At 41.3% G+C, this 14,699-nt stretch overlaps 1 protein-coding gene across 5 annotated transcripts in view; it reads right to left on the reverse strand.

The window, feature by feature from the left end:
• PFKP (phosphofructokinase, platelet) overlaps positions 1 to 14,699 on the reverse strand; it is an 81,716-nt gene that overhangs the window by 29,690 nt on the left and 37,327 nt on the right. For all 5 annotated transcript variants that reach the window (XM_074985017.1, XM_074985016.1, XM_074985014.1 and 2 more), the window contains exons 5-12: positions 12,311 to 12,476; positions 10,816 to 10,860; positions 10,596 to 10,704; positions 8,621 to 8,716; positions 6,582 to 6,674; positions 4,839 to 4,964; positions 4,233 to 4,297; positions 1,718 to 1,787 (exon numbers count right to left, since the gene is read on the reverse strand). In XM_074985017.1, the coding sequence (XP_074841118.1) occupies positions 1,718 to 1,787; positions 4,233 to 4,297; positions 4,839 to 4,964; positions 6,582 to 6,674; positions 8,621 to 8,716; positions 10,596 to 10,704; positions 10,816 to 10,860; positions 12,311 to 12,476 (770 nt within the window). The remainder of the gene's footprint in view (positions 1 to 1,717; positions 1,788 to 4,232; positions 4,298 to 4,838; positions 4,965 to 6,581; positions 6,675 to 8,620; positions 8,717 to 10,595; positions 10,705 to 10,815; positions 10,861 to 12,310; positions 12,477 to 14,699) is intronic.

The following is a 14,699-nucleotide window of genomic DNA, read 5'->3' on the forward strand; positions in this document are numbered from 1 at the left end:
GACAGAAAATTTAAATGATAGAAGGGCTGACACAGTCATCCATTGATACAGAGCTCAAAGATTCATGGACAATCTTGGCCCACATGCTGAAGATCTTAAGGCATCTATGCAGAGTACCTTACTTGGTGTCTGCAGGTGATGCCATTATTTGGTAGTCTACAGCTGCATTTATAAACACAAAACCAAGGTGTGGGTCCTCAGCCATAAGATTTAAACCTGGGACCCCTGGCTCTAAATGCAGAGCCTCTACTGCCTAAGCAAAAAGTCTCACCTCTGTTAGCTTGGGCTGTAGCCAACCTCTTTGGCCCAACTACCACTACAGGGAGACAGAGCACCACATGAGTAGCTTACATACACTATTAACCACTCCTGTGAGGGAAACAGAAGCCCAAAACTTAAATTAACATTGCAAGTAGTAGTAATAAGCTCACAAGTATTTATAGGAGAACAGCCCAGAGCTAGCTAAATAACTAAATATGGGACGTGGAAATATTTCTGCAAACTAAAATAGCATGCTTTGTTTGTGCATAACCTTTTGTGGGCAAAAACCCCTTTTGGGCATGCATCTGAAAAAAATGGGGTTTTGCCCATAAAAGCTTATGCCCAGATAAATCTATTAGTCTTTCAGGTGCCCAAGGACTCCTTGTTGTTTTTGTAAATTAACAAGGTTAAGCTTCTGATTCATGTTCTATTTGTACTACGTAGGGAGGTCATGATATTAACTGTTCACAACATTTCTGGGAGGCCCCCAGGCATGGCTGTGAATTTTCCCTAATTTTAACACGATTATTTTTTAATGTCATACTCAAAAAGTGTTATTCACATCTTTTCTTCCACAAAATACATATGTGTGCATACATACATGTATACACACATGTATATGTACACACACACACTTACTTTTCCAATCAGCAAGAAGAAACAAGAACATTTCATTTATCCCATACCCCAAATCATGAGTAATGAGAACAGTATAGTCAAAATGTGAATAACCCACAGGCTGAAATCTGTTCACTGTTTGGTAAATGCTTCCTAGTAATGAATATACTCATACAATGGTATAATCAACACTGGTATATAAACAATTCACAAAACAGAGGAGAATTGGGGTTACTTTATCACTAATCTATGCATAATGAGTGGTTACATCAGGTCCACATGGCCCAGGCAGCTGCTGATTGCTGACTCCACCCTTCTAGCCACTGACACTGACATCTCACAAGGTGTTTTACTGGTTGGATATTAAGATGAGAAATCCTATTACCCAACATCCTTTCCCCTTCCACCAAGACTTTCAGGTTCCTTTAAGAATGAGCACTTTGCTTTTGCAATTATGCAGCTACAGAGAAGCACAATTAGGAGGCACTAATACATAGCTACACAGCAAAAGACAACATAGATATTTCCATGAGAGCTATGTTTCTTAGAAAGGACTTTCCTAACAAGAATCTTACTTGGTTTTAAAAGAATGTTATTCTATACCAATTTTATGAGGAAAAAATCAAAGTGTGTCTTACCAAACTTGTTTTTCCATTAAATTTCTTATTTTAATTGTACTAATTATAGTACAAGATAATTTTAACAAACAGTTTTTAAATTCCAAATGGAAAATATTGTCAAGATTTATTTCCTAAAACACTCCAGACAAAAATTATTCTGCTCAGTACAGAGAAAAAACCAAAATGACTCATTTAATTATTTAAACTACTTAACTTACCTTTGGAGGTTCTGCATCTGGTCTTCTGTGAGACAATAATTTGTACGTGTTAAGGTTATTTTCAAAGCTCCTAAAGAAAGAAGAATAAGGGTTTTCATTATGTAGTTTTGAATTCTTTGAAAGTAAATGTGTGTTTTTGTGACTAATAAGGATTAATATATATTCCTATCCAAGCAGATAGTGACAAATTGCTAAATTTGGTGCTGTGCATTCCAAGCAGAAAACACACACATTATAGATTCCAGAGTTCTGATTTCGTAGAGGTGATTTAGAAAGCTGAATATTATTATTCTGACTACCTGCTAGTATCAGACAAGGTCCTTTCTAAAATGGCATTGACTAAAACTATTCTACTCCAGATGGAACACCGGTCATCTACAAGTCTCCTGCACTTCACTCTATCTTGACACAAAACCAGGCGTAGCCCAGTTCTTGTCCTTTAGTCTTAGTAGATCTTCTCCACGTTGTCTGAGGTCTTCCTCTTTTGCGTTTTCCTTGCAGGTTCCATTTGAGAGCTTGACAGACTATGCTGGATGATGGTTTTCTGAGAGTGCAGGTTAGCCATCCCCACTTTCTTTCTCTTGATATGAACATCGATCAAGTGGGTTCTTATCTGCTCTGTTCCAAAGCTCCTTATTTGCAACAAAGTCTTGCCATTTGATCTTAAGGACGTACCTTAGGCATCAGTTTATGAATGTCAGTAGCTTGTGATTTGAAGACTTTTTAGAATGCCAGGTCTTGCATCCGTACAAGAAGACACTCTTCACATTTATGTTGAAGAGCCGCAGTTTCATCTTCACAGATATTATCCTCAGGCAGCATCGACTCCGCTGGCTTGGCCACGTCCACAGGATGAACGATGGAAGGATTCCAAAAGACATCCTGTATGGTGAGCTAGCCTCTGGCAAAAGACCTCCCAGACGCCCCCGGTTGCGCTACAAAGATGTCTGCAAGAGAGACCTCAGAGAGGTAGACATCGAGCTGGACAACTGGGAAGAACTAGCATACGAGAATCTTGGCCTCACGCTGAATATCAAAATAATCAAGCACAACAGAGTGCTAGGGAGCTCCAGGGAGCAAGATTATGGTTGTCAGTGGCATGACCAGCACATTGGGGAATAATCCCAAAGGGTCTTCTGGAATTGCGCCTTGCTTTATCAGTTATCTCAGACAATTGTCTTGACTCCTTCCCATCTAATTGTAGACTTATGTCAGGATCAGTCTATTCAGAGTCTTAAAGCAAACTGCAGCTAATTATTTTGAAAATTACACAAATATAAACCTTTATGGCTGTCCTTTCTAGATTACTCCTCTGCAACTCCTTCCACTAGTGTTATTGGAAGCATAATCATCTGCATTTAAAATAAAATAGCCAGTGCTAATGCACCCTACATGCCTTGTACTGCAGCATTTGACTTTGTTTCACTTAGGAGGGGAAGAGAAGCCATGGAGAAGAGACACAGCTCTTGATGAGATAGTTTGCATCTCTGCACATATGGAGAGAGCAGGGCAGGGCAACTCAGCTAGGGCATAGAAAATGTGTAACAGAATGTGGGAGTTAAACTAACATGCTCAGTAGCTGGTTTGGAGGCTCCATGGGAAGTTCTTATTCCAGGCAACCCACTGGGTAAGTCACATTCTAGTCACCCTGTGGGAACTGAGACAATCAAAGTGCAAGGTGGGGAAGGTTGTAAGTATAGGAGTTAGAGACATCCCTGTGAACTCAGTGGCTGATTGACACAGGACCAAGCAATGACTCTCCCATGTGGACAGTCTCAATCCCTGTGCCACTCTGGATACCAGATATTGCTTCACCAAAAACTAAGAGGACCATTCAGCTGAGGGCTGCACCCCTGCTGGCTGAGGAGATCCCTGGATTCTCTGGGTGCTGAGATGCTGCCCTTTCTCATGCTCTAAAGAGTCCACATGATACATGCAACAAACTATGTTCACACCATAAAGACCGCAAAACAATCCCTGACAGAAGATCAGAGCTGAACATGTTTGGCTTTGCTTGCTAACGAACAAAATATTAGGCTGAAATCTTGTATCTGAAAGTTCATACCAGAAAGAAGAGGGAAAACGTCTGTATAAGGAGCACCAGCAGATTTACTCTCTCAGAGCTTTTCTTAGAAGTTCTTCATTGTAATTCCAATACTATTTAAAAAAATTTAACCCTGCTGACAGTGTGTTTTGTGTACATTAAATGTTTGCTAAGAAAATGGGGTGCTCTCTCTTTGAAACTGATTGGGGAATACAACCATCATTTTTTCAAGGTTTTACACACTGAAGCCCCAATGTTCAACTCTATGAAGGCTTTCTGAAAAATCCTGTAGAGAAGGAACTCTGGCCTGTGCTTCAGCAGAGTTGAGCTGAAGTGCCAGAGGAAGAGGAATGGATAGTTATGCAGAATAATCCCTGAGGTTCCCCAGCCTCCCACATTACATGAGCAGAAAGGCAAAGCAGTTCAGTATCTCCTAAAGCAGGTAGATGGGTTTGACTTGATGTGGTGTACCTTCCACGAAGTCTCACAGCCTCACAGAACTTTCTTTCATCCATTGCTTTCTGTACTTCTTGAGTCTTAAAAGTCAAGGAAAAAATAGGTTAGTAATCTAAGGACTGTCCTGTAAATGAATCTTTTCTGAAACAGCACTGCTATCTGTAACATAAATAGGAGAATCTGATGTTTGATTTGTTGTCTATTGTGACCTGCATCACAATGGCATTTTCAGTACTTTTCTAAATATTTCTGTAAAGGACAAACAGATTTGAGAATGGGAGAGGGAAGACCGAAGGAGAAATTGTTTTAAATTTAAATTGAATAATTTTGGAGACGGAAACCAGATTTATATAAAGGGGATACAATGGATGAAATTGAAAAACATTACTGGTTTCCAAATCTGAAAAAAAGCAGCAATGTTTCTTTGTCGGACTGCATGTGACAATTATTATCACTAGCACAAGTGCACAGTAATTACACACAGCAGAGACATAAGAGGTCAGTAGTACCAAACACAGTTAAGTGTTCCATTCACATGTTCTAATAACAGACCATTGATTGTCCAAGCACTTTGCTATAGTTAATGAATAAGTGTAAACTGGCTCTTCTCCCGGAACTCACCATCTGCACACACTCCATTAAAGGCAGACGGACAGCTTGGTTCCCAGACAAGGACACAACACAAGCAGGAGTATCTGGTGTAGCCTCTAGAAGGGCCAGAACAGCTTCCACGCCCATACGGCTTGCCTGAAAATAAAAGAGACATCTTTCTCCATGTATCTGGGGACATGCTCAGTATTAAAAAGAAGTAAGTTAGTTGGCTCCCACCACAGAAACAGGGAAGTACACAAGATTCCTCTTTGTATAGTAAAAACAATTACTCTTTGATAATTGATGATAGATGGTTATGTTTAATGTACTGTGACTCATAAGACAGCCTGCTCTCACAGCTGACTTACAAAGCACACTGCATAGTCAGGTTTTGATCAGAGCTCTTCCAAAGGAAATAGGATCACTAGTAAATATGATTAATAAATGCATTGCAATGAAGGTCATTCCTTTCTAAATCTATCCACCTACTCGTATAGCCCCCTTATACAGCACATATCCACAGGAAGTGTCTGGATACATGCATGTTCTCTGCAAATCCTCAAACTGTATCTTTCATTAATTTAGGTTAATGACTTTGATATGTAGCACTGAAAGAATGAGTAGCAAAGGCAGTCAAAAATCAGGTGTAACTTTGGGCCAGTACAGTAATGCTGCTTTGGAGTGAGATTGTTTTTGTGGCATTTATATACCAGCAATATCACTAGTGTAGCTTATGCTCATAAAAATATTATTTTACCAGAACAACTTATTTCATTTGGGAACTGGTATAAATTATGCTAGATAGAGCACTTTATTTTTTTTTAAATATATAAACTGTGTCTGTTAGGAGAGTTTGTCTGTATGGCTATGCTGATATGGCTGTACCAGCCAACACTTTCCAACGGACACAAGGTCTTATAATCACCCCAATTCTAGGTGCTTAATATGAATGTACAATATATAGGGATCTGCTGTACTTAATACTTCTGTTTAACTCCTTGTGGGTTTTATTTGTTATTTTTCAGTCTATTTACAGTGATACCTAGAACAGTAGACTAGAAGATGGCATTTACGTGCATAAGCATTGATCTCACTTGATTGATTTTGGATTTGATGTGATTCTCAGATTGTTGATTAAATATCCCTATAGAGAGGCAGCAAAGAGTTACGAGCCAGTAGTTACTAACCACTAAATCTGGCTCTGCCACAGTTTCTCTATGACTTGAACACCAACCCTTGGCACATAACCCATCAGAGTAATCAGCTGGTGGGCCATGAGATAATATTGTTTACACTGACCATCCCAGGCACAGACTGCCGCAGCTCCCAAGGGCAGCAGTTCACCATTCCTGGCCAATGGGAGCTGTGGCGAGCAACATCCTGCAGCCTGCACAGCTTCCTGAAGCTCCCGTTGGCCAGGAACAGTGAATAGCCACCACTGGGGGCTGTGGGGGCAGGGGCACCCCTGCACACAGTCAGTGTAAACAGAGTATGTCGCAGCCAGCCAGCAGACTACCCTGATGGGCTGCGTGCCAAAAGGTACTGATTCCTCCATTAGACAAACCACCTTACTTCTCTGTTGCTTGAGTTGGGGACAATAATTACATTTGCCTACTTCAAAAAAGTATTGTGGGATATAACTAATTTTTGCAAATAATTCAAAACTTGAATGAAAAAGCAAGCATAAATGTAAGCTCACTGCTACTACTGTTGCAACATGCCCTCTTCCAGGGTTTGCAGACAGATGAAAGTCCTCACCATACGGTCACTCACCAAAATTCTATCAAAAGCTGATGGAGTACCTCCTCTTTGAACATGACCCAAGATAGTCACACGGGTATCAAATCCCAGCTGCTGAACTACAAGCTGCAAAGAATTTTAAAGTGTAAGTGAGAAATATAAAATACCAGCATCACTACTGCAGTTTTATAATGTGCACATATTTGGAATACTACAAGCATCAACAGTGGTGACACAACTAAGGAATTTACCTAAGTTTCTTTATGCCTAGTTAGGAAAAATTCATCTCCAGACTTTCACTGTGAAGAAAGGATTGTTCAGTTTAATAGTGGTGATGAAGTTGCTTTGGCTATAGTACTTTAATTAGAGAGAAGCATACTGCTATCATTTATTTAGTAACAAATGACCACCTTAAAAAAAACAAAAAAAACCCCAGAAAATATATGGTTTCCTTTATCTTATAAAAAGATTTAATCATCACAATTAGAAGTCTGGAAAAAATAAGATACTGCAATAGGGTTTCTTTATAGCCATCTTATAAATACATAGTACTAACTATCCTGGCGTAACTATGCAATTAAACCCACAGTGAAAGCATTTAGCCTTATATAGATTTTCTGATTCATTGCCTTTGGCTGATGCCCATAAACAAAAGGAGATGTAACAATTTGTTCCAGAAACTTTGGGCTCCACTAAATTAAATATTGGTTTTTATCCCTCTTGATAACAACAAAAATTGTGCAGTTTAATAGCCTGGTGTTTTATCAGGAAAAATCACAGAGAATAAGAGAGTTTTATTACTAAGAATACATAAAGAGAGACAAAAGAAAAACATATGCAGTTATTTACTGCCTCCAGCTTCCTTTTCTTTCCAGTCCATTTATTCATCAGTAAAGAACAAATCCAGCCTCTTTACGGTAGGATCATTCATCAAAATCTCCTCTGCTACAGTATAAGATTAGGACGTAAACAAACAGAAATAAGTATTGCCCACTTTCCCTTCTCCTACAAGGCCAGCAATGAGATGTATGGACACCTCATCCACTCTCCACAAGTGTTACATTCCTGTTATTTATGGTTCCTGAACAGTTTAACAGACTGAAGTCTGGGTAACAAGCAAGTCATGTTTTCCTCTTTAAATAACAAGACATGCAACAACTATTTTCCCACACTTTTACTTAAACACTGAAATCAGTGCAACTAATTTGTACTTTTTACAATTCTCTATTAATAAAGGAGTATTGCATTATTAGAGCGTTCCTGACCAGTGCTGGACACACAGCTACACAGAAAGAAGTGCTGTAATTACAGAACAGGTGAAACATGGAAACTTCAGCTCAAGTTTCCCCACACCATCCTGTCAATCAATATGTTTCAAAACTTGCTTCCAAAAAGGGCCATTTCCAAGTAGGAGAGAATATTTCCACTTCCACTGCCCATTTAATCCTTGTCCTTGGTGAGATTTCCCCAAATGTTTCTTTTATCCGTAAATTGTAACCATGAGGGCATCGTTAGTCCACCAGGAATCTGACAGCCTGTCACTTTAATTTCCTCTAAGACCATCAAATACCATCTTATAATAAGTACTTGAGACAGATTTAATAAGCAGCTCCCCCAGCTATCAAGTTGCTAAAAATAGCACTTCATTGACTGTCCTCTAATTCAGAGTAGGTTGCACCCCTCTTTTTGGCTCTGCAATTAGCTGCCCCACCCCAAACCTGTGGGAGGACCACAGGAAGAGATGCCGGGGGGGGGGGTGTGGTGATTGGGAAGGAGCTGCTGGGAGATTCCAGGAGCTGCCCCAAAGGGGGAGGTATGCTCAGGGGAGGAGCCCAGGAGGGCATCTTTTCAATCCAGGAACTTGCCAGCTGAATGGCCCAGCACACGGTTTACCTCAGTGGGCTCTGAATTAAGTCCCTCAAGCACAATCATAAAACTGCAACTGGCAAGTACTGTGAGAGGCTGTCTTACCAGAATGCCTGTGAAAAAAATCTACTTTTGGCAGCGAAAAGGGAACTACATTAACTTATAGCCATGGCAGAAACTGCATTGCAAAGCGGTTCGATACTTACATTCTTAACCTGTTCAGAAGTTATAGGTTTGTTGTGACAATCAATGGCACCTTCTGCCACAATTATGATATTCAGCCTCTTCTTTCGTGCACGGTTCTATGAGAGGAAAACATTGGACACTGAAAAAAGGCCTGAAACAAGGTACACCATTACAGAAAGAGTTTTGAAAGCAAACTACTAAGTATCACACTCGAGTGACTAGAATCTTTTCCTTTGGATAATTTTCCCAAGATACCTGTAGCTCAACAAATACAATCAAAAAGGGGAGAAGGACATCTATATACACAGTAGAATCTCACAGTTATGAACACCTTCAAAATGGACGCTGTTCATAACTCTGAACAAAACATTATGGTGGTTCTTTCAACCATTTACAGCTGAACTGTCTTAATATGCTTTTGGCACTTTACTATGCAAAAGAAATATGCTGCTTTTAACCATCCCAATTTAAATGAAACAAGCTCAGAAAGAGTTCCTTTAATTTGCAACCTTTCTTAATCTTTCCCTTTACTGTTTAGGGATTTCCTTTAACATAATATTGTACTGTATTTTTGTCTGCTGCTAGTTGATTATGCTTTTCCAGTTCCAAATGAAGTGTGTGGTTCACTTGTCAGTTTGTAACTCAGAGATGTTACTGTATATCCCTCATTATTAGTTGAGGGTACATCTTCACTCCAGGGAAGATTGACCCTGCCATGGTTGATCTTCTGGAGTTGAATTTAGTGAGCCTAATAGGGATGCTCTAAATCAAACATACAGGGCACCTGCATCAGCACCAATACTCCTGGCCCCATGTCAGGAGTAAGGGAAGCCCTTAGTGGAGCTGGCTCGGAAGCCCAAATTAAAGTATGTTGACTATAGCTACATAGCTAGAATTGATATCTTAATTCGACCTTCTGCTATAGTGAAGACCTGCCCTTAGTGTTGTTGAAGTGTGTTGTGCTGTATAGGGCATAAAACTCAACACTGCTTCATAGCCTGAAGATATTTCACTTCCAGACATGCACACTGGAAGTAAACACGCATTGGGAGACCAACAAGAATTAGATTCCTATTATTATTAACATACTTAATCTGGCACTTTTCATGCTTAACTAGTGCAAGCCTTGTGGAAGAAGTCCTTTCAAGATTTCAGAGTTAACCTGCCTCATACGCTTTTGGTACCACTAAAGAGACAAGATAACTGCTGGAAATGTCTTCCCTTCAAAAATGTTCTGCTGGCAAAATGGGCAAATTCGAAGAGATGAGAGTGTTCTCTTACTTATCTAAGTGTTGTAGTCTCTGCTTTCCATGTGCTAATATGCCTGTGTTACTGCATGTTTGAAAGTACTTGCATAATTCTGCTTTTATGCTAGATTATATTAATACTTTTGAAATAACACAGGTGTATAAAAGTTTCCTGGGGTAACATGAAATGTTTTACATAAGACACCAAGAACAAAGATGACAAACCAGGCAACAGACCCAGTAAGGCTATGTTCATGGAAGCTTGGGCAGCCCTAGCGGGAATCTCCCTGTGCTCCAAACAAGTGGAGAATGTAGGAATAGGCAGAGCCCTGAAAATCCATGGACAACCACTTTATATCTACAGATATCCATGTCCACTGATTTGGATGCCTAAATGTGCAACTTATTTCTGCAGATACAGACACAAATGTTGTGTCTATAACCCTGCAAATTTGCAAATATATGCTTTATATCCATGGGTATCCACATCTGTACATATGGATGCAGATATCCGCAGATCATTTTTGTAGATGTGGACACCAATTTTGCATCTCCACAGGGCTCTAATTAGAGGCATTTAGGACCAAATAATTCCATCAGTGCAATCAACTGCAAAAATTTCATTGAATCTTAGTTGACAAGATGTGACCCATTTCATATATGTTGCTAGGCACCTCTTTTCAGGTATGAGCATTATGGTGGTGGGGGGCAGGGGACACAGAATGTTCAAGATGCAGTAAGAGATTACCTCGGAAAGCTTGACACACATCTGTTCCTCCCATCCTTCTTCTGGGGGGTATTCTGGAATAAATACCCAATCCGAACCACAAGCTAATGCACTAACAAGAGCTAGATACCTAGTAAGCACACACAAAAAAACCCAAAACAAAAAAAGACAATTAAACATCTAATCTTATGGCTTTTACAATTACAATTCACTAGACACCAACTGTGAGAACAGTACATACCCACAGTGTCTTCCCATAACTTCTAGGACAAAGGTCCTCTGATGGCTAAAAAAACGACAAAAGAGATCAACGTTATTGCCATTGAAAGACCCAAATTCAGAAAAGCCTTTTCCAGACTTCCAGATTCCTTCAGATGACTGTCATCCTTGTGCAGAGAATCACCTGCAACTCTCTGCTGAAGATGGAAGGAACGAGCGCATAGGTGGCCTTAGTGCTGTTTTCTGTTGGAGTGTCTTTCACTCTTAAGCTGCGTCTACACGTGCACGCTACTTCGAAGTAGCGGCACCAACTTCGACGTTAGGCGGCGAGACGTCGAAGTCGCTAACCTCATGAGGAAATAGGAATAGCGCCCTACTTCGACGTTCAACGTCGAAGTAGGGACCGTGTAGACGATCCGCGTCCCGCAACGTCGAAATTGCTGGGTCCTCCATGGCGGCCATCAGCTGGGGGGTTGAGAGATGCTCTCTCTCCAGCCCCTGCGGGGCTCTATGGTCACCGTGGGCAGCAGCCCTTAGCCCAGGGCTCCTGGCTGCTTCTGCGGCAGCTGGGGATCTATGCTGCAGGCACAGGGTCTGCAACCAGTTGTCAGCTCTGTGGATCTTGTGTTGTTTAGTGCAACTGTGTCTGGGAGGGGCCCTTTAAGGGAGCGGCTGGCTGTTGAGTCCGCCCTGTGACCCTGTCTGCAGCTGTGCCTGGCATCCCTATTTCGATGTGTGCTACTTTGACGTGTAGACGTTCCCTCGCTGCGCCTATTTCGATGTTGGGCTGAGCAACGTCGAAGTTGAACATCGACGTTGCCGGCCCTGGAGGACGTGTAGACGTTATTCATCGAAATAGACTATTTCGATGTTGGCTGCACGTGTAGACGTAGCCTTAAAGTTTTGTGACAATGAATATTAGTAAGGTGATGGACACATGGAGAGCAGCCTTACTGGTACCCTGTCAGCAAGAATGCCTCAGGACTGAAATAAGGTATTGCTGCATTTTAGAATGGAGGTCACCATCAGACAGTAATTGCCCAGATTACATTGCACTCTCCCAGAAGTTATAAGCCTCTTTCTTTCACTATCATCCCTATTTTAATTAGAAAGTCACAATTAAAACAAGGTACATAAACATATATTTGCACAATTCAATCTAGCTGGCAAGATAGAAGGATTATATTTAAAAACACAGGTACAAAATTCCCCTTGCAGACAGAGTGTCTTTTTTGTCCTATGAAATTCCATTCAGATTTGGCTGAGGTATGAAAAAGTGTTAAAAATCCCTGTCCATGAATTCTTCATTTGTCAGGATATCCTCACCCCAATTCCCTCTAGCAATCACAAACTAGCAATATAATTCTGGGTCTATGAAGTCTAAGAACTTTAGATCACATTGGCTCATACATATAACATGCTTGACAATCATAAAAATGACTGATTTTACCATTGGGGAAACCTAACATATACTTGTCGTTTTAAAATCTCATGTAGCCCCCCATGTATCCCGTTACCTTTGAGCAGTAGTCATGATGGCATCCACAACCTCAATAATTCTGTGCAAGGCCGAGTCAGTACCGATAGTCATATCAGTCCCACAGAAGTCATTATCTATAGACCCAACCATACCCACAATGTTGAGGTAAGCGTATTTCTTAACAGCTTCTTCTTCAATCTGGCCTGCAGATAAATAGCCATAAAACCATCTATTAATAAGAGCCAGCCACATGAGATGAAGCATAATCTGATTGTAGCTGCAATTTATTGATTTAGACATTTTTGTGGAATAAGAGTTAAAATTTCTCAAATAAAAACTGAACCTTCCTGTGAGGAAGGGATTAACCAAAAATAAAAAGCCGAATAAAACCTCTTGGAACATGAGAACAGCTTCTATTTAAGATCAAGGGTCTTGTGGAACAAACCAAAAGCACTTTGTCCCACCACGTGACTTCCTAGGCCACTTGTTCAGTGAGTTTAGGACTAGTCTTGAGTTTGTCACTCCATAAGCCCCAAAACAGCATTCAGTTTACATTCCCAGTGTACATGAAGGAGGGAGGAAGAAGCGGAGTGTAACATAAATTGCGAGTGTGACTGAACATGTTCCAGTGGACAAGAAATTCTAAACTGAGGGAAAATATTTGGTCATCAGCATGAAATACTGGATGAAACCCTTTCTGGGTGACTGAAAGATGCCAGCACATTATTTCACGAGTGAGAGGGAATGGAAAAGCCAGAGTCTAAATCTCAGCTTGACTATCTTAAACCACAGTGAAAAAACACTGGGTTAGTCATTAGATTTCTATAGTGCACAAGAATTGCAAGCTTTTACCAAAGACAAACGTCTAATCTGCGCTAGCAAAGAGTATGCTATAAAACTTTTTTCAAAAAAAATGTCTAATACAGTAAACCCTTGCTTTACCTGTATTCAGCTTGAGTGAAACTCGCTTTAATGTGAGTTTCACGCAACGTGAAGCTGCTGGGCTGTCAGCCTGCCGAGCTTCCTGCAGCTGCAGGTGGCTAGGCATGCTAAGAGCTCCTTCCCCCTACCTTTGCAGAACAGAGCTAGGCACCACTCTGGGACAGTAGGGGGAAGGCTTTTAGCTCACCTAGCTGCCTGCTGCTGCACGCAGCCAGGCAGGCTAAAACCCCCTTCCCAGAATGGTCAAGCTAACAGTGGCACCACTCTGGGAACACAGGGAGAAGAGTTTTAACCCCACTAGATGCCCACTGCTGCAGGCAGCTAGGGAGATAAAACCCCCTTCCTCCTCCCAGGATCAATGCCCCGCATCCCCCATGGCCCCAGCTCAGCACCAACCTGCGCACAGGGCTCCCAGCCCCCAGCGCACTACAGCACCACACAGGTCTCGGGCTCCAGTCCTCCACTCCCCTACCCACCACCCTGCAGACCCTGCTCCCACCTCCAGACCTGGCTCTAACCCCTGCATGCCCAGCTCAACTCCACCTCCCCGCCAACGCTGCAGCCCTAACCCATTGCAGGCTTAACCTTCAGCACCAACCCACTGCCCGAGCCCCCATTCCCTGAACTTACCCGAAATTCATGATACACAAGAGTGGCATGGAACGCAACCCTCGCGTATCCTGAGGGACTACTGTATTTTAGGACGAAAATACAGCTATCTAAAGGGGCCATAAATGTAAAATTCCTAATTTATTACAAAACGCTTATTTCATGCAGTCCCTGGGAATCTTCTCTAAAAGTTGTTCAGCGGTTATGTGCTATGACAGCCCAATACACTTGGGGCTGCGTCTGAACACAAGTAGCTTTACTTACATGAGTATTCCCAGGGACTTCAGTTGGAAGATGTATCAGTATATTTTTCATGTGCTTAAAACTAAATTCCATTCTCAGATGAATTATGTTTAGACATAGAGAAGGATAAAGTAGAGGAAGTGAAAGTGAATTAAGGCTATGGGAACTGAAGCCAATACAAGCATGAACTGCAATTTATAGACATCAAGGAGACAACCTCATTGCAACCATTATCCACTGCATCACTTCAGTGCTAAAGAGCAAAATACAAGTTGGGCTATAGTCTATCATTACAGAGGAAGGTGGTAGCACTCTTTACATAATGGTTGCCTAAAACTCTCCATTAAAGATATTTCCCTTTTTTTTTTTTCCTTTGGAAACCTCTTACCGGCCTGCTGTTTGTAGCAAGTCTGGGTGTTTGGCATGGGTTTCTCCTTGGAGACAGTGTCTTTTCTGTCCCATGAAATTCCATTCAGATTTAGCTGACATACAAAGTTTTAAAAATCACCATTACCCTCCCACACGTTCCTCATGGTAGGTCTTCACTGTAATGGGAAACTCACTAGTTGTTGCCCCTACCCCCTAGCCTATTTACTCATGAAGACAGCTCACCCAAACTAATATTGCACTCA

Source organism: Carettochelys insculpta, chromosome 2, assembly GCF_033958435.1.
Source record: "Carettochelys insculpta isolate YL-2023 chromosome 2, ASM3395843v1, whole genome shotgun sequence".
In the NCBI taxonomy this organism is placed as follows: domain Eukaryota; kingdom Metazoa; phylum Chordata; order Testudines; family Carettochelyidae; genus Carettochelys; species Carettochelys insculpta.